The 24265-nt window shown below is 45.3% G+C and overlaps 1 protein-coding gene across 13 annotated transcripts in view; it reads left to right on the forward strand.

Moving 5' to 3' along the window:
• Positions 1-24265, forward strand: part of bnc2 (basonuclin 2) — a 604271-nt gene that overhangs the window by 389069 nt on the left and 190937 nt on the right. For 12 of the 13 annotated variants that reach the window (XM_038804002.1, XM_038804009.1, XM_038804007.1 and 9 more), the window contains one exon: positions 9506-9608. In XM_038804002.1, coding sequence (XP_038659930.1) covers positions 9506-9608 — 103 coding nt within the window. Of the gene's footprint in view, positions 1-340; positions 511-9505; positions 9609-24265 lie in introns of those variants that run through there. The other variant, XM_038804004.1, reaches the window with a different exon arrangement.

A 24265-nucleotide genomic window follows, 5' to 3' on the forward strand; every position in this document is an offset into this window, starting at 1 on the left:
CAAAAAGCTGCTCAGTTCCTCTGACTGACTTTCATTACAAAAAGTGAGACTCTTGTCATAGTCAGTTGCAGATTCCTGCAGACTTCCTCCTTTTCTATTTATGAGGCAGGAAAGATTAATGATCATTGAAATATTTTATTGCACAACTGGAAGCTATAATTTGCCTTACACCCCCTAATGTTTTTATTTGTATTTACCCTGGGTTTGAAGCCAGCGAGAACGTTCTGCCTGGGACAGGTGGGTGCATGTTCCACACTAACACACACACACACACACTGCTGTGTGAAAGCTGCCTGCTCCAACCACTGCTGAAACCTCATTGCCGTGAGGACATACTGAGCCTGCACTTCACTGCCACCTTGACACTTTTGTTTTTGATTTACCAAGAAAGAAATTTGTCACCCTTAACCAAAGTGATTGCTAACAACAGTGAAGGGCTTGGAATACTTGTAAACAGGGTGGCTGGGCTGCTTGTAATGCAGTTCAAAAAGGCTGATGGGTGACACACAAGTAAGAACAGTTTTGATCATTCATATTTTTCAGTGTGTGAGTGGAGAGAGAGAGAGAGTGTGTGTGAGAGAGTGGAGAGAGAGCGCGAGAATGTGTGTATGTATGTGAGAGAGAACTGGGTGAGAGTGTGTGAGAGAGAGAGAGAACTGGTGAGAGAGAGAGTGTATAATAGATAGTGTCTGTATGAATTGGTGTGTGCAAGCCTGCCTGTGACTCAGCGTGTGTGTCTGAGTGTCAGGGAGTGTCTCTATGTGTATGTGTCTGTGCAGTTGTGTGTCTGTGTGCGTCCGTCAGGATGTGTGTGCACTTATTCCCCCCCATGCTGTGAATTGTGACTTTAACTAAATGAGGATAAAATAAAACGGCGCGGGGGGGGGGGGGGGGGTGGTGTTCATTAGATGTTACTAACTGGTTGTGTCCATTTTTCTAATTCCACTACAAGCTGGGTAGCTCTGGAAAGTAATGTGTGCAGATGTTAAATGTTCGAACTTGTAAAGTTGTGAGGAGGGACGGAATTCAGATGTGGGGCTGGCTTGGTTACGCAAGGATTATTCCGAGGCTGATCCTTGTTAATACAAGGAGTGTTCCAGTGTAGAACCTGCAGTTAGCATTCAGTACAGACCAGCGCAGTGCAATATTCAGAAGCGGATTTTTAATTATGTCCTGCTGATAATTTTTGTGAATCTGCCTTACAGTCTCACGATGTGTCTTTTTATGTGTAAGAGAAATCTTCAGAGGATGGCAATAATTGTTTTAATGAGCTATTAAATTTTTTTTAGTACTTTCCTCCGCTATTAAAAAGCTTGGCCACTCACCTCCCAATTACAGTAAATGATTTCGTCTTAATGTATTATTGATTTATCCGTGTATTTATACAGTGCTTTTTTTGTCAATCCATAAGCATCCAGGCACTGTACAGAGAACCCTGCTTTGAAATACTATTAACAGTGAATGCACAAACGCACTGTGTGCCAGTTACATCTGCTGATTTCTGCTCCTGTCTTTGTCGCTTCTGTGTGAGGAATTAAATATAGGCGTGATTTTATTTCATCTTCCATTCTTTATTCTACAATATCCAGTATGGATATCTGGACATTTTTGGCTGTCAGTAAAATACAAAATCGTCCCTTACAAGTTGTGATAAAAGTTTTGGGAACAAGTTGCCAAATGGGATTTGGAAGTGTTCTTCCATTTAAGATCCAGCTTTAAGTTTATGAGGGGAGAATATTTTCAGAAGGAGCAAATCGTGTAACAAGGCTGGATAACCCCGTGCTGGATCTAAAAGAGAGGCTGTTCATTCTGATGTTCTGAATTCCTTTCAATTCTCTCTTCATTGCTGGTTGTATGGCTGGCTGTACACTGATTCTAAACTGTCCAGCAGCCACTTGGCAGATGGGAAAATGTCTAATACAGCATGGTGGCGGTTTCAATTTAAACTGCTCATGTCACTGAGTGAATCGTCTCCCAGTCCTGACTCCATGGTGCAAGCAGCTAAATTATTACTTCTTAAATAAATATAAATTTAGAGTACCCAATTCATTTTTTCCAATTAAGGGGCAATTTAACGTGGCCAATCCCTGCACGTTTTTGGGTTGTGGGGGCGAAACCCACGCAAACACGGGGAGAATGTGCAAACTCCACACGGACAGTGACCCAGAGCCGGGATCGAACCTGTGACCTCGGCGTCGTGACGCACCAGGGCTAACCCACTGCGCCACCGTGCCGCCCTTGTTAAATTATTACTAAAAAACCCATGACCTCTTTTTTTGTATATCATGGAATAAAATAGCAGTTAGCTACTTTGCAAAACAAATTAAAATATGTTGCATGTGATTTTGGCCCATTTTGCATCCGATTTCATTTGTGATCCCAGAAAGCTATCCCGTTATTGGGCGGGATTTTCCGCCCGCTCCCACGCCCTGTTTTGCAGCAGCAGGTGCAGCCCCCCCCATTGGGCCAGCGACGATCTCGCCCCTGCCGATGGGGTTTCCCATTCTATCCGCCTCCTTTCGCTGAGACACCCACAGCAGGGGGTTGCTGAGATCCCGCCTGTGGGAATGGCTGGAAAATTCCGGCCATTGAATATTTCATGTCAACAAGGTGGCTGTTGTGAATGTGCCACCTCTGCACCCTCTCTGTGCCCCTTTACACCCCCCTCTCCTGCCCAGTCCTGCACCCCTCCCCCAACCTCCTCCTTTCTACTCCCTTCGCCCCGTCTGCACACCACCTCCCTGTGGTGATATCGTAGAATCATAGAATTTACAGTGCAGAAGGAGGCCATTTGGCCCATCGAGTCTATACTGGCCCTCGGAAAGAGCACTCCCCTTAAACCCACACATCCACCATATCCTCGTAGCCCAGTAACCCCACCTTACATTTTTTGGACATTAAGGGCAATTTAACATAGCCAATGCACCTAACCTGCACATCTTTGAACTGTGGGAGGAAACCGGAGCACCCGGAGAAAACCCACACAGACACGGGGAGAATGCTCAGACTCTGCACAGACAGTGACCCAAGCCGGGAATCGAAACTGGGACCCTGGAGCTGTGAAGCAACAGTTCTAACCATCGTGCTCACCCGCATGTGTATGTGTATGTATGTGCATAGTAATGCATATAGTTAGACATATGACCTCCGATCAGCAGGAGGGGATAGAGATCCACCATGTGTTTCCACAGAACCGGCAGATGGTATTAAGCCTTACTAGAGGACAGTCGCATTAGAAGTAGCTCCAGGAGAATTCCATTATTCATTACCATCTATATTATAGTTTGTTAGTTATCTTGCCACGTGATCATTTGTCAATAAACTATATTACTAGTCAAAGAACTAGATGTTCATCTTTACCATGGTCACAACACAGAACATAACATCCCCCACAGTATAATTTAACTGTGAAACAACATCTAAGTGGCATGCCAGCGTGCTATTGAAAACTTTGGGAGGATGGAACCTGACAGGCAGGCTGACTTGCCAATACCACAGAGAATGTGCAAGTGCAGTTATGTATAAAAGTATTATTAGCTACAGATATGATTGAATAGTAATCAGAGCACGGGGATATAAAGCAGGACGCAATGATCTGAGCAAAAAAATGCTCATGTAACCAGAAAAGAAAAGGCGTTGATTCCAAAGCAAAAATGTATTGTGCTGAAAATATTCAGTGAGTTGAAGCATTTCAGATGATACGGAGAGATTTATTTTCAAATTGTGTGTGAATAGATTTGAGGTTGAATGTTCTGTGTGCTCTGGGAACGTTGGCTGCAGAAAGCTGGAAACTATTTTCTGGTGTTTTCATCAATAATGTCGACAGTTTTGATTTAAGGAGCTGGTAGATTCCAATGAAATATCTTTAACATCACCCCTCATAAAATCCATAGATATTCATTCCTACAGTCAGCTAATTCATTGCAAATTGGCTGATAAGTGGCCAAACCTACTCAGAGTGATCTTGATTATTAGCAAAACATTTCTCATCAATGAGTGTTGACAGTGAAGGAGAGATGCATTGTCTGCACTCTGATGCTTCCCAAAAAGCAAGAAGCAGAGAATCTTCACGAGCACAGCGTTTTAGTGCCTGCTGTGAGAGTTTTCAATTTTCCCATTTCCCCCGTCCTTTCCCCATTGCTCTTAAGTTTTTTTTTCTTTTCAAGTATTTATCAAATCCCCTTTTGAAAGTTATAATTGAATTGTATTCCACCTCACTTTCAGATTATAACAACTCGCTGAATTATTTCCGCAATTCTTGCTGATCAGTAAACTAACTCAAAAAGTGGCATTCTTACACCAGGAAAGCAATATGTTTTTGCAGTGGGAAGACCTTGACTATTCGCTCTCCATTTCTATTTAATGATTCCCCAGTGCGCCCCCCCACCCTCCCATCCCAGCTGTAACAGTATAATCAGCTCCCGCAGTTGATTGGTGATCTTCTCTGCTTGTGTCCCGATTGGAGTCAGGAGAATGGGAAGGAATAAATGCTGTGCACATTTAGATGCCGGGCCACTACTCTCGTCACTGGACATCTACCAACAAAGACTAGCCAGAGACTGACCAGGTTACTCCTCGACTGTAATCCCCGAGCTCAACAGCATGAAGTGAGTGTGCGAATCACCTTTCACCCTCTCGTTCCTTAAATCAGTCTGGAAAGCTGGGGACTGTATGCTATTTATTTCGATAAACTATTTAGCAGAATTTTTGCGGGTTTAATTACTGCATACATTTCTTAGTCATTGGTGTTCCATACTGCACATACCAGGGGACAGGTAGCTGTAATTACTCAGCTAGTACACCAGAGGGTGATATTATAATTATCTATACCCGAGAGAGAGTGGCTTCAAATAATTTCAATCGATAAGCCATCTCCATGAGAATTCAATTGTCATTGTTTATTTTTTGGATAATAGGTATCATTTTCTTTCTACCCCTTTTGTTAAGCAAGGTCCTCCAGCAGTGACACAATAATCTCTGGACTCCTCCATGATCAAGTGCAATTCTGAAACACAGTGGTTAGCACTGCTGTCTCACAGCGTCAAGGGCCCGGGTCCATTATCGGCCTTGGTGACTGTGGAGTTTGCACGTTGTCCCCGTGTCTGTGTAGGTTTCCTCCCACAGTCCAAAGATGTTCCGGTTAGGTGGATTAGTCATGATAATTTGCCCCTGGGTGGGGTTGTGGGGATAGGGCAGGATTTGGGCCGAGTCAGGATGCTCTTTCGGAAAGTCGATGCGGACTCGATGGGCTGAATGGCCTTCTGCACTGTAGGGATTCTATGTCTATGTCTAAAAAGGTAACATGTGCTCCCCCTCCTGATTAATGAGGTTTCTGCTGTTAGAGGAGAGCTCCAAACAGGAGCTTCAACTGAGAAATGCAAAGTGCACCTAACTAACAGATGGATGGAACCATGGATAAAACGCAACAATATCTTAGTTAAGAGCTTTTAGCTGCTGGAGATTGAGACTTTCACATGAACAGCCGAGGAAACTGGGTGTTTCCACATTTCTGGAAACATACAGCTGATTTCAGTGTGTTGTCCCACTGCCACTTTGTGAAAGTGATGATTGTTTGACATCCTTCAGCAATGGATCTTGTGAAGTATGATTGGATTTGGTACCTCCACATCTCGCTGGCGTTTCCTAGGCCATTGTACCAACTGGATGCTGGGTTGGGCAACATTGGGAACTGGTGCAGAGTTACATCGTATACACAGTACAGAAACAGGCCATTCAGCCCAACTGCTCTGTGCTAGTGTCTATGCTGCGCAGTAAAAAGTCTGAAAACACCAGGTTTTTTTTTTTTTTTTAATTTAGATTACCCAATTATTTTTTCCAATTAAGGGGCAATTTAGTGTGGCCAATCCACCTACTCTGCACATTTTTGGGTTGTGGGGGCGAAACCCACGCAGACACGGGGAGAATGTGCAAACTCCACACGGACAGTGACCCAGAGTCGGGATCGAACCTGGGACCTCAGCGCCGTGAGGCGGTTGTGCTACCACTAGGCCACCGTGCTGCCCTTGAAAACACCAGGTTAAAGTCCAACAGGTTTAACCTGGTGTTATAAGACTTCTTACTGTGCTCACCTCAGTCCAACGCTGGCATCTCCACATCAGTATGTATGCTGCACAGAGGTCACATCCAATCACACTTTATCTCAACTCATCAGCATGACCTCTTAAAGGTTGGTGTAAAATGTAAGTTTCCCAAAATTGGAATGATATTGGAAATGTCTTCAATAACCCAAGATTTCCATTAATGCCTTTACTGAAATTTATTAATCTTAATGATCAGCTTTTATAATAATCTTTATTATCGCAAGGAAGCTTACATTAACACTGCAATGAAGTTACTGTGAAAATCCCCTAGTTGCCACATTCCGGTGTCTGTTTGGGTACACAGAGGGATAATTCAGAATGTCTAAATTACGTAACAGCACAGCTTTCAGGACTTGTGGGAGGAAACCGGAGCACCCGGAGGAAACCCACGCAGACACGGGGAGAACGTGCAGACTCCGCACAGACAATGACCCAAGCCTGGAATTGAACCCGGGGCCCTGGAATTGTGAAGCAACAGTGCTAACCACTGTGCTACCGTGCCGCCATAACATTTTGACCTGCGGTTAGAAACTTTGCCCTTATATTTGGTGCATTGATCAGTTAAGGTTTTAAATAATTTTGAAACCCTGGTGTAAAGTCTGGATTTTGGGAGCTTATTGATTTGACATTTTCACATCCCTTTGCACTGGACACTGCAGTCTGAGGATGGTTTTACTTCCTTATTAGGTGCTAATGAAGACCACTTTAGACAGATTAGGTGGCATGAAGGAAGTGGACAGTTGGAAAAATCGACTCATCATGGACTATGTTAGGTTTTGCCTGGAGCTGACATGTACAACGCTGCAGTACTCTGTTTAATGGACTATATTACACAGGGCGAGATACAGAAAAACACAGTCTTACACAGTTCAACCTGCCAGACTTCATCCAGAAACCAACCCATTCACGTCCTGAGTGTTCTCGTTGTTCAAGCGCTGAAATGTGTTTGACACATTTGTTACTGCGCTGTATTACCCACAGGATCAGGAACAGGAGCCGTAACTCCTAATCCTGTGGGGTCTACAGTTCTGTGTTTCTCCTGTTTTCTTTCAGTCAGTCGTAGCATCTTGCAGAGTCTACCAACAACCATGCAGCTGAATGTTAAAGAAACGTTGCAGGGTTACACCCTGATGTAGTAAAGTAGGAATAAACGGATCATTCTTGGGTTGGTGAGCTGTAACTACTGGAGTGTCACAATGCCTGGTGATGGGGTTCAACTGTTTCCAGTCTATGTGAATGCCTTTGGTGAGGGGACCGAACGTAAAATGTATCCAAGTTTGAAGATGATACGAAGCCAGGTGGGAAAGTAAACTGTGAGCAGGGCACAAAATGATATTGACAGGTTCAGTAATTGGCCAAGAAAATGACTGGAATATAATGGAGGAAGTGCGAAGTCATGATCTTATTGGAACACACAGAAGTCTCGAGAGGAGAAATAGCCTACCTTGGCTCCTAGCTCTTAAACTCCTATTTATTTTGGGAGGATAAGCACAATTAACAAGGGCAGCACAATGGTTAGAACTGTTGCTTCACAGCACCAGGGTTCCAGGTTTGATTCCCGGCTTGGTTCACTGTCTGTGCGGACTCTGCACGTTCTCCCTGTGTCTGCGTGGGTTTCCTCCGGGTGCTCCGGTTTCCTCCCACAGTCCAAGAATGTGCAGGTTAGGTGGATTGGCCATCATAAATTGCCCTTAGTGTCTAAGAAGTTTAGGTAGGGTTACTGGGTTATGGAAATGGGGTGGACTTAAATGGAGTGCTCTTTCCAAGGGCCGGTACAGACTCGATGGGCCAAATGGCCTCCTTCTGCATTGTAAATTCTATGATAACATATCTGAAACTAGTAAATGTTGGGAATCAATGAGATCTGAATCACAGGAAGTTAACATGCAGACCTAACATGCAATTAGGAAAGCAAATGGTGTATTAATCTTTATCGGTAACTCGTAGAGTTGATGAGGGGGAGCCAGTGGATGTGGTTTATTTGGACTTTCAGACGGCTTCTGACAGTACCGCATAAAAAATTAGCGTGTAAAATTAAAGCGCATGGGATTAGGGGTAGTGTATTGAGATGGATAGAAAACTGGTTGGCAGACAGGAAACAGAGTAGGAATTAACGGGTGTTTTTCAAAAAAGCAGTGACTAGTGGTGTATTAACGATTGAGATGAGGGACAAAAATTTAATATCTCCATATTTGCAGATAACACAAAACTGGGTGGGCGGGTGAGCTTTGAGGAGGATGAAAGATCCTTCAGTGTGATTTGGACAAGTTGAGTGGGCAAATGATGCAGTTTAATTTGGAGAAATGCAAGGTTATCCACTTTGGCAGCAAAAACTAGAAGGCAGACTATTATCTGAATGGCCATAAGTTAGGAGAGGGGAACGTGCAACGAGACCTGGGTGTCCTTGTGCACCAGTCGCTGAAGGTAAGCATGCAGGTGCAGCAGGCGGTAAAGAAGGCAAATGGTACGCTGACCTTCATATCGAGAGGATTAGAGTACAGGAGCAGGGATGTCTTGCTGCAATTGTACAGGGCCTTGGTGAGGCCACACCTGGAATATTGTGAACAGTTTTGACCTCCATAACTGAAGGAGGGATATATTTTTGGCAGGCGGAGTGGGACCAAGGTTCATTTGATTGATTCTTGGGATGGGAGTGATGCCCTGTGAGGAGAAAGGGAGTGGAATGGGCCTATATTCTCTGAGGTTGGTAGGACGACAGGTGATCTAATTGGAAAAAGGTAAAATTCTGCGAGGGTTGAAAGGGTAGATGTTGTGAAGTTGATTCCTCTGGTTGGAATGTTGAGAACTCTTTGTCATTGTCCCAGGATATTGGGTCAGCTGTTTAGTACTGAGGTGATGAGGAATTTCTTCACTCAGACGGTTGTGATCTTTAGGATTCTGTGCCCCAGAGGGTTGTGGATGCTAAGTTGATGAGTACATTCAATAGCTAGATTGAGCTGAAGTAAAAGTTTAACAATGATCGTATTGAATGGTAGAGTAGGGTCGAGGGGCCGAGTGGCCCACTCCTGATCCTATTACTTGTGCTTTTATGAAAAGGTTTTATGGTTCACCTTGCACCAGCATCACCATACCTTGGGCCTCAATTATAAATTAATTCCATTCTCTCTGACTAAGATGGCGTGTTTAAAATTCTCATGGTGTGATTTCCCATTGGAGCTGTCATGTTCCTCATGGTGGACAGACTGAGGGAGGAAGCCCTTATGGAACGATGTTTTTCGTGAAAAGATTCTCTGATGAAGATCTTTCTAACATTACTTTATACCCTCTTAGGATCAAAAGATCGCAAAACTCGAACACATTGCGGGCATTATTGATTCGATGAAGAGTGATCTTGGAAAACGATTGCGGCTCGCCTGACACCTGCCTCTTTCTTTCCCTCCTAGGCCATTCGTTGCACATTGGTAAACTGTACGTGTGAATGCTTCCAGCCAGGAAAGATCAGCTTACGGACCTGTGACCAGTGTAAACATGGCTGGGTGGCACATGGTGAGTGACATCAACCATTTCCACCAAATATTTTGACTACTGGTATAATTACGCGGAATTACATAGAATTTACACTTCAGAAAACGATTGTTGACCCAACTTGTTCAGGATAGTGTTTCCAAAAAATAATACCTATATTTACCTAACTCTTAATGACCCAAAGGGCATGATCAATTTGACACCGGGTCTCACCTGAGATATCAGGGACAGGCGACTAAAAGCTTGCTCAAAGAGGAAGGTATTGAAGAGCGTCTTCGAAGAAAGGGCTAAGGGATTTAGGGGGAGAATTTCCAAACCTAGGTTCCAGGTTGCCAAAGGTACAGCCACCAATGGTGGAGCGATTAAAGTTGGGTGAGGTGACAAGGCGAAAATGAGAGGAATGCAGAGATCCTGGAGGGTTGTGAGGCTGGGGGGCCTCGCAGAGATGGGGAGGGGTGAGTCAATGGAGGGATTTGAAAACACTCTCCATGTTAGTCTCCTCCCACCCCTCTTCATCTCACTCCACCAGTATATAGAACATAGATAGAACATAGAAAAATACAGCACAGAACAGGCCCTTCGGCCCATGATGTTGTGCCGAACTTTATATCTTCTATCACTCCAACAAACTAGCTTCCCTCTAACTACACTGATATTACAAGCAACCCGCGGTGTCACTGTGCACATTATTTGCCTAAAGAGGTTTCTCCTGAATTCCCCATTGGATTTCTTAGTGTCGATCTAATATATATGACCCCTGGTATTTATTCTTTCTCACCACGACTGGGATCTCCTTCTCCAAATGTGACCTACTTAATTCTTTCATAATTATAAATAGTGAATCGGATCCCCTCCTCAACTTCCTCTTGTCTAGGGGAAAAAAACCTTTTAAAATCTAACTCTTTAAAAGACATTGCTGATGTGGATATTCCATTTGGATTGTGTGGATAATTGCAGAGCAAGCTCCCAGTGAAAGCACACCAGGTCCAAACTAATCCCAAGAGAAAATGGATACATTCCTGGCGGGTTGGAAATGATTGGGTTAGGATAGACTCAGTTGATCAAGGCCACTTTGGGCTGCAATGGTTTTGGTTCTCTGGGGCAGAGGAGGAATGTTTTCTTGAGGCACAAGCGGGTCAGGATTCAATAGTTTGAGATATGCAAGTACGTGATCATGGTGGATTTTTGTTGGTTGACCATTATGCAGAATTTTCTCACTGGAGTTGAATGAATGGGATCGGATCTAAAATAGAGCAAATCCCAGAGGCTCACCAAACTGTTCTTGATGCTTGCTTTGTCACATACTTGATAATAAGGCTTGAAGAATATTTTTGATCCCGCTGTGCTATTCTTGCGATGCCTGGTTGCCGATTTGGAGCCATTATTCCACCCCCAACCCAATATTTGCCAAGTATTCAGGTGAGCCTCTTCACACTCTGCTGCACATCAAATTCATTTGATCAAAAACTGGATTTTTCAATTTACATCTTTTCCATTTTCTCCCTTATTTTGCTATTTATCCATCCTCTTTTAAATATCGATAGTTTGATAACCAGAGGACACAGATTTAAGGTAACTGGCCAATCAAACTCTACTATTACCATCAAGCGAGGGAGTCAACCCTTGTTCAATGAGGACTGCAGAAGAGCATAACAGAGGCAACATCATGTACCTAATAGTGACCTGCCAATCTGCTGAAACTACAGCACCAGATTACTTGCATGCTGAACAGGGGAAGCTGAACGCGATAAACCGAGCTAAATGATATCACAATTAATGGATCAGATCTAAGTTCTGCAGTCCTACCACAACCAGTCATGAATGGTGGTGGACAATTCAGCAACTCACTAGAGGAAGAGGCTCCACAGATATCCCGTCCTTAATGGTCAAGGAGCCCAGCACATATGTGCAAATGTCTAAGGCTTAACCATTTGCAACAATCTTCAGCCAGAAGTGCCGAGTGGATGATCCATCTAGGTCACATCCAAAGGTCCCCAGTCTTCAACCAATTCGATTCACTCCACGTGATATCAAGAAACGGCTGAAGGCCCTGGATACTGCAAAGGCAAAGGCTGAAAATATTCCGGCAATAGTATGAAAGACTTGTGCTCCCGAACTTGCCGCACCCCTAGCCAAGCTGTTCCAATACAGCTACAACACTGGCATCTACCCGGCAAAGTGGACAATTGCCCAGATCTGTCCTGTACACAAAAAGCAGGACAAATCCAATCCAGCCAATTACTAATCCACCAGTCTACTCTCAATCATCAGTAAAGTGATGGAAGGTGTTGTCGACACCTTAATAAACCTTACAAACCTAATAGAATTCTTTGAGGAAGTGACAAAGTTAATTGATGAGGGAAGGGCTGTAGATGTCATATACATGGACTTTAGTAAGGCGTTTGATAAGGTTTCCCATGGCAGGTTGATAGAAAAAGTGAAGTTGTATGGGGTTCAGGGTGTACTAGCTAGATGGATAAAGAACTGGCTAGGCAACAGGAGACCGAGAGTAGTGGTGGAAGGGAGTGTCTCAAAATGGAGAAAGGTGACTAGTGGTGTTCCACAGGGATCCGTGCTCGGACCACTGTTGTTTGTGATCTACATAAATGACCTGGAGGAAGGTATAGGTGGCCTGATTAGCAAGTTTGCAGATGATACTAAGATTGGTGGAGTTGCAGATAGCGAGGGGGACTGTCAGAGAATACAGCAAAATATAGATAGATTGGAGAGTTGGGCAGAGAAATGGCAGATGGAGTTTAATCCAGACAAATGCGAAGTGATGCATTTTGGAAGATCAAATTCAAGAGCGGACTATATGGTCAATGGAAGGGTCTTGGGGAAAATTGATGTGCAGAGAGATCTGGGAGTTCAGGTCCATTGTACCCTGAAGGTGGCAACGCAGGTTGATAGAGTGGTCAAGAAGGCATACAGCATGCCTGCCTTCATCGGAAGGGGTATTGAGTACAAGAGTTGGCAGTTCATGTTACAGTTAGCTAGGAAGTTAGCTAGGAAGGCTCTAAAGAGAGAGCTAAGAAGAGCCAAGCGAGGACATGAGAAGTCTTTGGCAGGTAGGATCAAGGATAACCCTAAAGCTTTCTATAGGTATGTCAGGAATAAAAGAATGACTAAGGTAAGAGTAGGGCCAGTCAAGGACAGCAGTGGGAAGTTGTGCGTAGAGTCCGAGGAGATAGGAGAGGTACTAAATGAGTATTTTTCGTCAGTATTCACACAGGAAAAAGACAAAGTTGTCGAGGAGAATACTGAGATACAGGCTACTAGACTAGAAAGGCTTGAGGTTCATAAGGAGGAGGTGTTAGCGATTCTGGAAAGTGTGAAAATAGATAAGTCCCCTGGGCCAGATGGGATTTATCCTAGGATTCTCTGGGAAGCTAGGGAGGAGATTGCTGAGCCTTTGGCTTTGATCTTTAAGTCAACTTTGTCTGCAGGAATAGTGCCAGAGGACTGGAGGATAGCAAATGTTGTCCCCTTGTACAAGAAGGGGAGTAGAGATAACCCCGGTAACTACAGGCCAGTGAGCCTTACTTCTGTTGTGAGAAAAGTCTTGGAAAGGTTTATAAGAGATAGGATGTATAATCATCTGGAAAGGAATAATTTGATTAGAGATAGTCAACATGGTTTTGTGGAGGGTAGGTCGTGCCTCACAAACCTCATTGAGTTCTTCGAGAAGGTGACCAAACAGGTGGATGAGGGTAAAGCAGTTGATGTGGTGTATATGGATTTCAGTAAAGCGTTTGATAATGTTCCCCATGGTAGGCTATTGCAGAAAATACAGAGGCATGGGATTCAGGGTGATTTAGCAGTTTGGATCAGAAATTGGCTAGCTGATAGAAGACAAAGAGTGGTGGTTGATGGGAAATGCTCTGACTGGAGTCCAGTTACTAGTGGTGTGCCACAAGGATCTGTTTTGGGGCCGTTGCTGTTTGTCTTTTTTATAAATGACCTGGAGGAGGGCGTAGAAGGATGGGTGAGTAAATTTGCAGATGACACTAAAGTCGGTGGAGTTGTGGACAGTGCAGAAGGATGTTACAAGTTACAGAGGGACATAGATAAGCTGCAGAGCTGGGCTGACAGGTGGCAAATGGAGTTTAATGCAGAAAAGTGTGAGGTGATTCATTTTGGATAGAATTACAGAAAGGCAGAGTACTGGGCTAATGGTAAGATTCTTGGTAGTGTGGACGAGCAGAGAGATCTCGGTGTCCATGTCCATAGATCCCTGAAAGTTGCCACCCAGGTTCAGAGGATTGTTAAGAAGGCGTACGGTGTGTTAGCTTTTATTGGTAGAGGAATTGAGTTTTGGAGCCATGAGGTCATGTTGCAGTTGTACAAAACTCTGGTGCGGCCGCATTTGGAGTATTGCATGCAGTTCTGGTCGCCACATTATAGGAAGGATGTGGAAGCATTGGAAAGGGTACACAGGAGATTTACAAGAATGTTGCCTGGTATGGAGGGAAGATCATATGAGGAAAGGCTGAAGGACTTGAGGCTGTTTTCGTTAGAGAGAAGAAGGTTAAGAGGTGACTTAATTGAGGCATACAAGATGATCAGAGGATTAGATAGGGTGGACAGTGAGAACCTTTTTCCTCGGATGGTGATGTCCAGCACGAGGGGACATAGCTTTAAATTGAGGGGAGATAGATATAGGATAGATGTCAGAGGTAGGTTCTTTACTCAGAGAGTAGTAAGGGCGTGGAATGCCCTGCCTGCAGCAGTAGTGGACTCACCAACACTAAACACATTCAAATGGTCATTGGATAGGCATATGGACGATAAGGGAATAGTGTAGAGGGACTTTAGAGGGGTTTCACAGGACAGCGCAACATCGTGGGCCGAAGGGCCTGTACTGCGCTGTAATGTTCTATGTTCTAGTTGGATAGGACTTTGGTTCGGCCACATTTGGAATACTGCGTGCAGTTCTTGTCGCCATATTACCAGAAGGATGTGGATGCTTTGGAAAGGGTGCAGAGGAGGTTCACCAAGATGTTGCCTGGTATGGAGGGTGCTAGCTATGAAGAAAGGTTGAATAGATTAGGATTGTTTTCGTTGGAAAGACGGAGATTGAGGGGGGACCTGCTTGATGTCTACAAAATTATGAGAAGTATGGACAGGGTGGATAGCAACAAGCTTTTCCCAAGAGTGGGGGTGTCAATTACAAGGGGTCACGATTTCAAGGTTAGAGGGGGAAGGTTTAAGGGAGATGTGCGTGGAAAGTTTTTTACGCAGAGGGTGGTGGGTGCCTGGAACGCTTTACCAGCGGAGGTGGTAGAGGCGGGCACGATAGCATCATTTAAGATGCATCTGGACAGATATATGAACGGGCGGGGAACAGAGGGAAGTAGATCCTTGGAAAATAGGCGACAGGTTTAGATAAAGGATCTGGATCGGCGCAGACTGGGAGGGCCGAAGGGCCTGTTCCTGTGCTGTAATTTTCTTTGTTCTTTGTTCTTAACAAGTGGCACTTACAAAGAAATAATCTCCTCACTGATGCATATGTTAGGTTCTGCCAGGCCATTCAGCTCCTGACATCATTACAGTCTTGCTTGAAACATGACTAAAAGAGCTGAACTTGAGGTGAGAATGACTGCCTTTGACTCTGCACAAATGGTGCCGTGATGCCAAGAGGCCCTCATGGGGTAATGAGGGGGGAAGCTCTCCGCTGATTGTTGGAGGTAAATCATCTCAGTCCAGGGACATCGCTGTAAAAGTTCCTCAGGGTCATGTCCTGGGTCCAATCATCTTCAGCTGTTTCATCAATGACCTCCCTTCCATCAGAGTCAGAGGTACGGCCGTTTGCTGACGATGTTCAGCACCATTCGCTACTCCTCAGATACTGAAGTGATCCATGCCCAAAATGCAACAAGACCTGGACAACATTAGGAATTGGGTTGATGAGTAACATTTGTGCCACACAAGTGCCAGGCAATGACCGTATCCAACAAGAGAGAATCTAAACATCTCCCTTTGGCATTCATTGGCATTACATCGATATCCTGAGGGTTACCAATCGCGAGAAGCTTATTTAGACCCAGCTACAAGAGCAGCTGGGTATTTAATGGCGAGACTTGCCACCTGACTCCTCAAAGTCTTTCCACCAGGCAGAATTCCAATTACTGAGATGAATGAAGCTCTGGCAACACTCGAGAAACTCTACACCATCCAAGAGAATGCAGCTTGCTACCATTTTAAGCATTTACTTCCTCCACCATCAGTGCAACATGACTGTGATGTGTTCCATCTACAATGTGCGCTGCAGCAACTCATCAAGGCTACTTCAACAACATTTTTCAAACCTATTTCTCTACCATTTAGAAGGATAAGAATAGCAAATGGATGGAAACACCATCACAAATCGCCATTTCTTCATCGTCACTGGATCATAATCCAGGAGCTCCCTCCCTAACAGCACAGTGGGTGTACCTACACCACATGGACTGCAGCGGTTCAAGAAGGCAGCTCATTCTCGAGGACAATTAGGGTTGGGCAATGAATGCTGGTCTAGCCAATGATGCCCACGTCCCATAAATTAATTATGCTGAGATTTGTTCTTGCAGTGAGTGTGTGATCTGAGAGGGGGAAAGAGGCAGACTCCATAATAACTTCCAAAAAGGATTGGACAGCTAGGAGCACAGGAAGATTTACTGCACAGAAGGAGGCCATTGACCCATAGTGTCTGTGTTGGAAGAAAAAAAATCTCTTTTCAGTCTAAACTTATTAGAAGGGAAAGATTTGCAGAGCGAAAGAGAAAGAGCCTGGAAGTTGGACTAATTTTAATAGCTTATTTTTGTACCAAGCAGCTCTCCAATTTTTACTTGTTTGAAAATTGCTTTGCTAAAAGGAGTTACAAACCTGACTTTTTTTTCAGAAATGTGTCAAGGAGTAAAATGGGCCACCGATAATTTTGACAGGACCTTTTTGAAAAGGTGGCCCTGTTGATCTCCTGACAGGAGAGCGAGCCTCAATATTGAAATGATGGTACTGTACCTAGTTCATGGAAATTTGTTAATACTAGTTAGTGTTCCCAAAGTGCAATCTGACAATCGTATTTTGAGCTCCACAGTGAAGTGAGCAGTGGTCAGGGAGGAAAGCCAATCAGGCGTACCTTCAATCCGGGCTGCTGATTGGTGCAAGAATAATGTTGTTGCATTGAGTCATTTTTTGCTGTAGTGAAATTGGGGAAACTTATTCTTCAGCTTCCCAAAGAAAGAAAGAAACAAACAACCATACACTTCTCCTTCCTGTTGCCAACTCCAACTTGAACCCTGCTAACTTAACAAGCTGCTTGAGATGGGACCTTCCTGCCCCCAGGTTGGATATATTATTGTACTCTCTGATACTTAGATCATTGAAGGGAAGTGTGCCACCACTATGTTGTCCCCTGTCCCTATGTAGCATGGTACAATATGTGACGGTGCTGAAACATCATCTGATATCCCATTAGTGACCTGTCCCTTTGATGTTATAGAGATTCCCTGAAGGAATCGGGAAGCAGATTTGCTGCTTTTGGAATTTTGAGGTACGCTGGACATTGAGGCCACAACACAGAAGCAGGCCATTCAGCCTAATTGGTCCAGACTGATGTTTGAGCTCCACGCTCGCCTCTTCTCACCCATCCACACGTTTGCTGATGCCACGACCGTAGTGGGTCGGATCTTGAATAACGACGAGTCAGAATACAGGAGGGAGATGGAGAACCTAGTAGAGTGGTGCAGAGACAACAATTTCTCCCTCAATGCCGGCAAAACTAAGGAGCTGGTCATTGACTTCAGGAAGCAAAGTACTGTACACACCCTGTCAGCAGCAACGGGGCTGAGGTGGCGATAGTTAACAGTTTCAAATTCCTAGGTGTGCATATCACCAACAATCTGTCTTGGTCCACCCACGTCGACGCTACCACCAGGAAAGCACAACAGCGCCTATACTTCCTCAGGAAACTAAGGAAATTCGGCATGTCCACATTGACTCTTACCCATTTTTACAGATGCACTATAGAAAGCATCCTATCTGGCTGCATCACAGCCTGGTATGGCAACTGCTCAACCCAAGACCGCAAGAAACCTTAGAGAGTCGTGAATACCGCCCAGTCCATCACACAAACCTGCCTCCCATCCATTGACTCCATCTACACCTCCCGCTGCTTGGGGAAAGTGGGCAGCATAATCAAAGACCCCTCCCACTTGGCTTACTCACTCTTCCAACTTCTTCCAATGGGCAGGAGATACAAAAGTCTGAGAACACGCACGAACAGACCCAAAAACAGCTTCTTCCCCACTGTCACCAGACTCCTGTATGACCCTCTTATGGGCTGATGTGATTAATACTACACCCCTGTATGCTTCACCCGATGCCGGTGTGTATGTATTTACATTGTGAACCTTGTGTTGTCCTATTACGTATTTCCTTTTCATGTACTAAATGATATGTTTGAGCTGCTCACAGTAAAATACTTTTGACTGTATCTCAGTACACGTGACAATAAACAAATCCAAATGTTCATCTCGCTCTATCAGCTTAGCCTTCCCTCTCTCCATCATCTGTTCATCCATCTTCTCCTTCACTGTAACAATACCATTCACGTCAACCACTGCCAGTGGGAGCCAGTTCCACATTCTCACTACTCCCTCGGTTAAGAGGTTTCTTCTGAATTCCTGATGCTTTTGTTAGTGTTTGTTTTACATTGAGACACCCCCATGCAAGTGGAAACATCTTTTTTATGACTTATCGTTCAAACTTTTTTGTAATTTTTAAGACCTCTATCGATCTCCCTACTGTCTTCTCTATTTTAAAGAAAGGAACCACAGTGAGCCTGATGGTTCTAACCTGTCACTTCTTGTAGCATCCTTGTGAATAATTTCTGCACCCTCGCCAGTGCCTTTTTGTGGTGAAGAGACCAGAATTATACATGAGTGATCTGTGCTGATAGCTTCTATATAGAGCTGCCTGACCTCCGGGAACTCTGCTATCGGATTAATTTGGAGTCTTGTCTCCTTCTGTTTTCCATCGAGCTTCTCCAGGAAATATAGACATGCTTCTGCCTCTCTCATGAAGGTGACCTTGACTCAATGAACCTTGTGTAGTCCACAACAAGCTCACTCCTTTGACGCCTCGTATTTTAACATGGGCAGCTTTGTGGTTAGCACAATTGCTTCACAGCTCCATGGTCGCAGGTTCGATTCCCGGCTTGGGTCACTGTCTGTGTGGAGTCTGCACTTTCTCCCCGTGTGTGTGTGGGTTTCCTCCGGGTGCTCCGGTTTCCTCCCACAGTCCAAAGATGTGCAGGTTAGGTGGATTGGCCATGATAAATTGCCCTTAGTGTCCAAAATTGCCCTTCCTGTTGGGTGGGGTTACTGGGTTATGGGGATAGGTGGGGGTGTGGGCTTGGGTAGGGTGCTCTTTCCAGGAGCCGGTGCAGACTCGATGATGGGCCGAATGGCCTCCTTCTGCACTGTAAATGCTATGAGATCTTCAACACCTTTGTCACATTATACACGACACGGTGAGATTCCCACAGTTAGTGCTCTCAATATATTTCTGAAGCTAGATAAACACACAACAGATACTTTTCGGTAAACCTGTGACAGAGCAGTGGGATGCATTCAAGAAGGAAATAGGCAGAGTGCAGGGCCAACAGGTTCCGATCAAGAAAAAGGGCGAGGCCAATAAATCCAGTCAACCCTGGATATCGAGGGATATACAGCATTGGATCAGGAGAAAAAGGGAGGCTTATGGCCGACATGGAGGGCTCAAAATAGCAGAAGGCCTAGAGGCGTATGGTATGAGGGCAGCATGGTAGCACAGTGGTAAGCACTGTGGCTTCACAGCGCCAGGGTCCCAGGTTCGATTCCCGGCTTGGGTCACTGTCTGTGCGGCGTCTGCACGTTCTCCCCGTGTCTGCGTGGGTTTCCTCCGGGAGGGAAGGGATCCCAAGGAAGGCACAAAACAAATTTCGGGGAGGAGGGGGTAGGGCCACGCAGCCCCCTCCCCCCCCCCCCCTTCCCAATACCAAACAACAAAGAATAAAAACCCCCAGTGGGGGAATTGTTGTATTTAAAACGTGGAACATGCCACCCACAAGGGAAGGAGGGGGCGCTTGTAGAAGCCGTTGTACAGAAGACACAAACTTGTTGTAAATATCAGATACAGTTGCTGCCACTTTGTGAATATCATGTGCTTTATATCTTACACTGTTCTACTGTTAAAGTTGGAAAATGCCAATATAAATATTTTTTAAAACGTTGGTTAGGCCACAGCTGGAGTATTGTGTGGAATTCTGGGATTCAGATTACAGGAAGGATGTGATCGCATTGGAAGAGGTGCAGCGGAGATTTACCAGGATGCTACCTGGGCCGGAGAGTGTTAGTTATGGAGAGAGATTGGATAGACTGGGATTGTTTTCCTTGGAGCGGAAGAGACTGAGGGGGGACATGATTGAGGTGTATAAAATTATGAGGGGTATAAATAGAGTAGACAGGAAGAAACCTTTCCCCTTGGTGGAGGGATCAATGACCAAGGGGCAGAGATTTAAGGTGAGGGGCAGGAGGTTTAGAGGGGATGTGAGGTAAGGGGCAGGAGGTTTAGAGGGGATGTGAGGTAAGGGACAAGAGGTATAGAGGGGATGTGAGGTAAGGGGCAGGAGGTTTAGAGGGGATGTGAGGTAAGGGGCAGGAGGTATAGAGGGGATGTGAGGTAAGGGGCAGGAGGTTTAGAGGGGATGTGAGGTAAGGGGCAAGAGGTTTAGAGGGGATGTGAGGTAAGGGGCAGGAGGTATAGAGGGGATGTGAGGTAAGGGGTAGGAGGTTTAGAGGGGATGTGAGGTAAGGGGCAGGAGGTTTAGAGGGGATGTGAGGTAAGGGGCAGGAGGTTTAGAGGGGATGTGAGGTAAGGGGCAGGAGGTTTAGAGGGGATGTGAGGTAAGGGGCAGGAGGTTTAGAGGGGATGTGAGGTAAGGGGCAGGAGGTTTAGAGGGGATGTGAGGTAAGGGGCAGGAGGTTTAGAGGGGATTTAAGGTGAGGGGCAGGACGTTTAGAGGGGATGTGAGGTGAGGGGCAGGAGGTATAGAGGGGATGTGAGGTGAGGGGCAGGAGGTATAGAGGGGATTTAAGGTGAGGGGCAGGAGGTTTAGAGGGGATTTAAGGTGAGGGGCAGGAGGTTTAGAGGGGATGTGAGGTGAGGGGCAGGAGGTTTAGAGGGGATGTGAGGTGAGGGGCAGGAGGTTTAGAGGGGATGTGAGGTAAGGGGCAGGAGGTATAGAGGGGATGTGAGGTAAGGGGCAGGAGGTTTAGAGGGGATGTGAGGTGAGGGGCAGGAGGTTTAGAGGGGATGTGAGGAAAAACCTTTCACCCAGAGGGTGGTGGGAGTCTGGAACTCGCTGCCTGAAAGGGGGGTGGAGGCAGAGACCCTCAGAACATTGAAGAAATATTTAGATGAGCACTTGAGATCCCAGAGCAGACACGGCTATGGGCCAAGTGCTGATGGCTGTTTGTTTTTTTACTTGACTGGCATGGACACGATGGGCTGAATGGCCTTCTCTGTGCTGTCGACCTCAATGATTCTGACATTTGAAAGGAGAGAGAGAAACTGGGGGCAGAGAGAAAGGAAGACTGTGGAGAAGAGAGAAAGTGGGGTAGTGTGTGAGATGGGGAAGGAGTGAGACGAAGAGAAAGTGGGGGCAGTCAGCCAGAGAGTGAATGAGTGTATCAGAGAGAGAGAGAGAGAGAAAGAGGAAGGGAGAGATAGGAAGAGAACAGCCTGCAGAAATATTTTTCCTGTAATTGTCTGGCATCCCCTCTGACAAGTACTACTTCATTTTTATTATGCTCACGTCTGGCAGAATGTGTGTCAGGCAGCCCATCACAGAAAGCCTGTACTAGGATCAGAGGAGACAAAAACAGGTGTCATATCTGCGGTCAAAACTCCAAAAGATTTGCAAGGGAGATCAGCCGACAATTACGTTAATGCTGCTGCTTTTATCCCGAGATGTTATTATCTCGAGTTGCTGACTGCCTCAAAGAGCGCAAGACAGGACAGAGTAGAAGCTGGCTAGTTATTAACTAAAAAGGGCACTGTGTGGAGCTGGATTTGGTTCAAAGTTTGGAGCAAAAGTTGCAATTGGGTGCTTTGGCCTTGAGCTACAGAAACTCGCAGTTATCTGAAGTCTTGTTGGAATAAGATAATAGGAAATGCAATGAAAATTTCCTTTTCTGTGAAATTTTAACTTCTTCTGTCTACATGGATGGATGATATGTACAAGACCGTAAGTTGTTTCAAAGTGGTGGAGATCAAATGATTACACAAAGAAACAGACAGCTCAGTCACTTTGTATTTCTTCAACTCAATTGGGGCAATTTCCTTTTTTTTATAATTGTGGTAATTAATGAATGTTCTTTGTAATCTGAAGAATATTTAAGTATGCTAGTTAGAATCGTTGGTGGCTTTACAGTACCGAGTTGGGAGCAGAATAACATAAGAATAGGAATAGCAGGAGGTCATTCAGCCCCTTCTGGGCTGGATCATGCCTGATCAGATCTGAACCTCAACTCCGTCCACTTTCCTGTTCTCCCTGCCCTCATTAACCCCAAAACCTGTCTCACCCAGCCTTGAAATGAGTTCAAAGACTTGGCCCTCCATTGCTCTCGAGAATGCTAACGATTCACGACCCTCTGAGAGTAGAACTTCCTCCTCATCGTCATCTTCGAGGAGGCCCTTAATTCTGAGAATGTTCCCTCGGGTTCCAGTCTCGGCAACGAGGCGAAACTTAATCTCAGTATCTCCCGTGTCAAACCCCCCTCAGAATCTTACATGTTTCAATAGGATCACCTTTCATTTTCCGAAGCTCCAGTGAGTGTCGGTACTACCTGCTCAACTTTTCCACATAAGGAAAATCCCAGGAACCAACTGAATGCAAATAAAAGCCAATTACTGGAAACAAAGATCCAAAGAAACAAAGTCCAAAGATGTGCGGGTTAGGTGGATTGGCCATGCTAAATTGCCCGTAGTGTCCTAATAAAAGTAAGGTTAAGGGGGGTGTTGTTGGGTTACGGGTATAGGGTGGATATGTGGGTTTGAGTAGGGTGATCATGGCTCGGCACAACATTGAGGGCCGAAGGGCCTGTTCTGTGCTGTACTGTTCTATGTTCTATAAATAGCAAAAGGAAAATAGGAGCAGGAGGAGGCCATTCAGCCCTTCGAGCCAGACTGCCATTCATTATGATCATGGCTGTTGGCCTCAACTGCTTCCTGTGGTAGCAAATTCCACAGGCCGACCACTCTCTGGGTGAAGAAATTTCTCCTCATCTCTGTCCTAAATGGTCTACCCCGTATTCTCAGGCTGTGACCCCTGGTTCAGGACACACCCACCATCGGGAACATTCTTCCTGCATCAACTGTGTCCAGTCCTGTTAGAATTTGTTTTTTTTTAATTTAGAGTACCCAATTCATTTCTTTTCCAATTAAGGGGCAATTTAGCGTGGCCAATCCGTGCACATCTTTGGGTTGTGGGGGCGAAACCCAGGCAAGCACGGGGAAAATGTGCAAACTCCACACAGACAGTGACCCAGAGCCGGGATCGCAACTGGGACCTCGGCACCGTGAGGCAGCAGTGCTAACCACTGCGCCACCGTGCTGCCCTTCTTGTTAGAAATTTATAGGTTTCTGTGAGATCCTCCCTCATTCTACTGAACCCCAGCGAATACAATCCCCAACTGACTCGAGCTCTCCGGTTACATCAGTCCAACCTTCTAAGGAATCCGTCTCGTGAAGCTTTGCTGCATTCCCTGTATAGCAAGAACATTTTTCTTCAGATAAGGAGTTCAAAACTGTGCACACTATTCCAAATTGTGGCCTCACCAAGGCCCTGTAGAATTGCAGCAAGCCATCCCAGCTCCTGTACTCGAATCCTCTCACAATGAAGGCCAGTGTACCATTTGCCTTCTTCGCCACCTGCTGTGGCTGCATGTTTACCTTCAGTGATTGGTGAATGAGGACACCCGGGTCTCGCTGCACATTTCCCTCTCTCAATCTACGGCCATTCAGATAATAGTCTGCCTTCCTGTTTTTGTACCATAGTAAATAACCTCAGATTTATCTAAATTATACTGCATCTACCATTCATTTGCCCACTCACTCAACTTGTCCAAATCACACTAAAGGATCTCTGCATCCTCCTCACAGCTCACCCTCCCACCCAGATTTGTGTCATCTATAAATTTGGATATATTACATTTAGTTCCCTCATCTAATTCATTAATATATATTGTGAATAGCTGGGGTCCTAGCACCGATCCTTGCGGTACCCCACTAGTCACTGCTTCCTAATTTGGAAAAAGACCCATATTTTTGTTTCCTGTCTGCCAACCAGTATTCCATTTGTCTCAATACGCTGCCCCCAATCCCATGAACTTGTGCATACTAATTTCTTATGTAAGACTTTGTTGAAAGCCTTCTGAAAGTCCAAATAAATCACATCCATTGGCTCCCCTCATCCACTCTACCAGTCGCAAAACTCTCCAGCACCGCAAGCCAATAACTCCACCCCCACACTGATCAAACACCTTCTCCGCATCCAGCACCGCCTCCCACTCCCTCCCTTCTGCCGGAGAAAGCACCACATTTATCTGACGCTGCATGTTCGACACCTGCCTGTCCTTTACAAATCCCGTCTGATC

The sequence above is a fragment of the Scyliorhinus canicula genome, chromosome 8, assembly GCF_902713615.1.
Source record: "Scyliorhinus canicula chromosome 8, sScyCan1.1, whole genome shotgun sequence".
Lineage (NCBI taxonomy): Eukaryota > Metazoa > Chordata > Chondrichthyes > Carcharhiniformes > Scyliorhinidae > Scyliorhinus > Scyliorhinus canicula.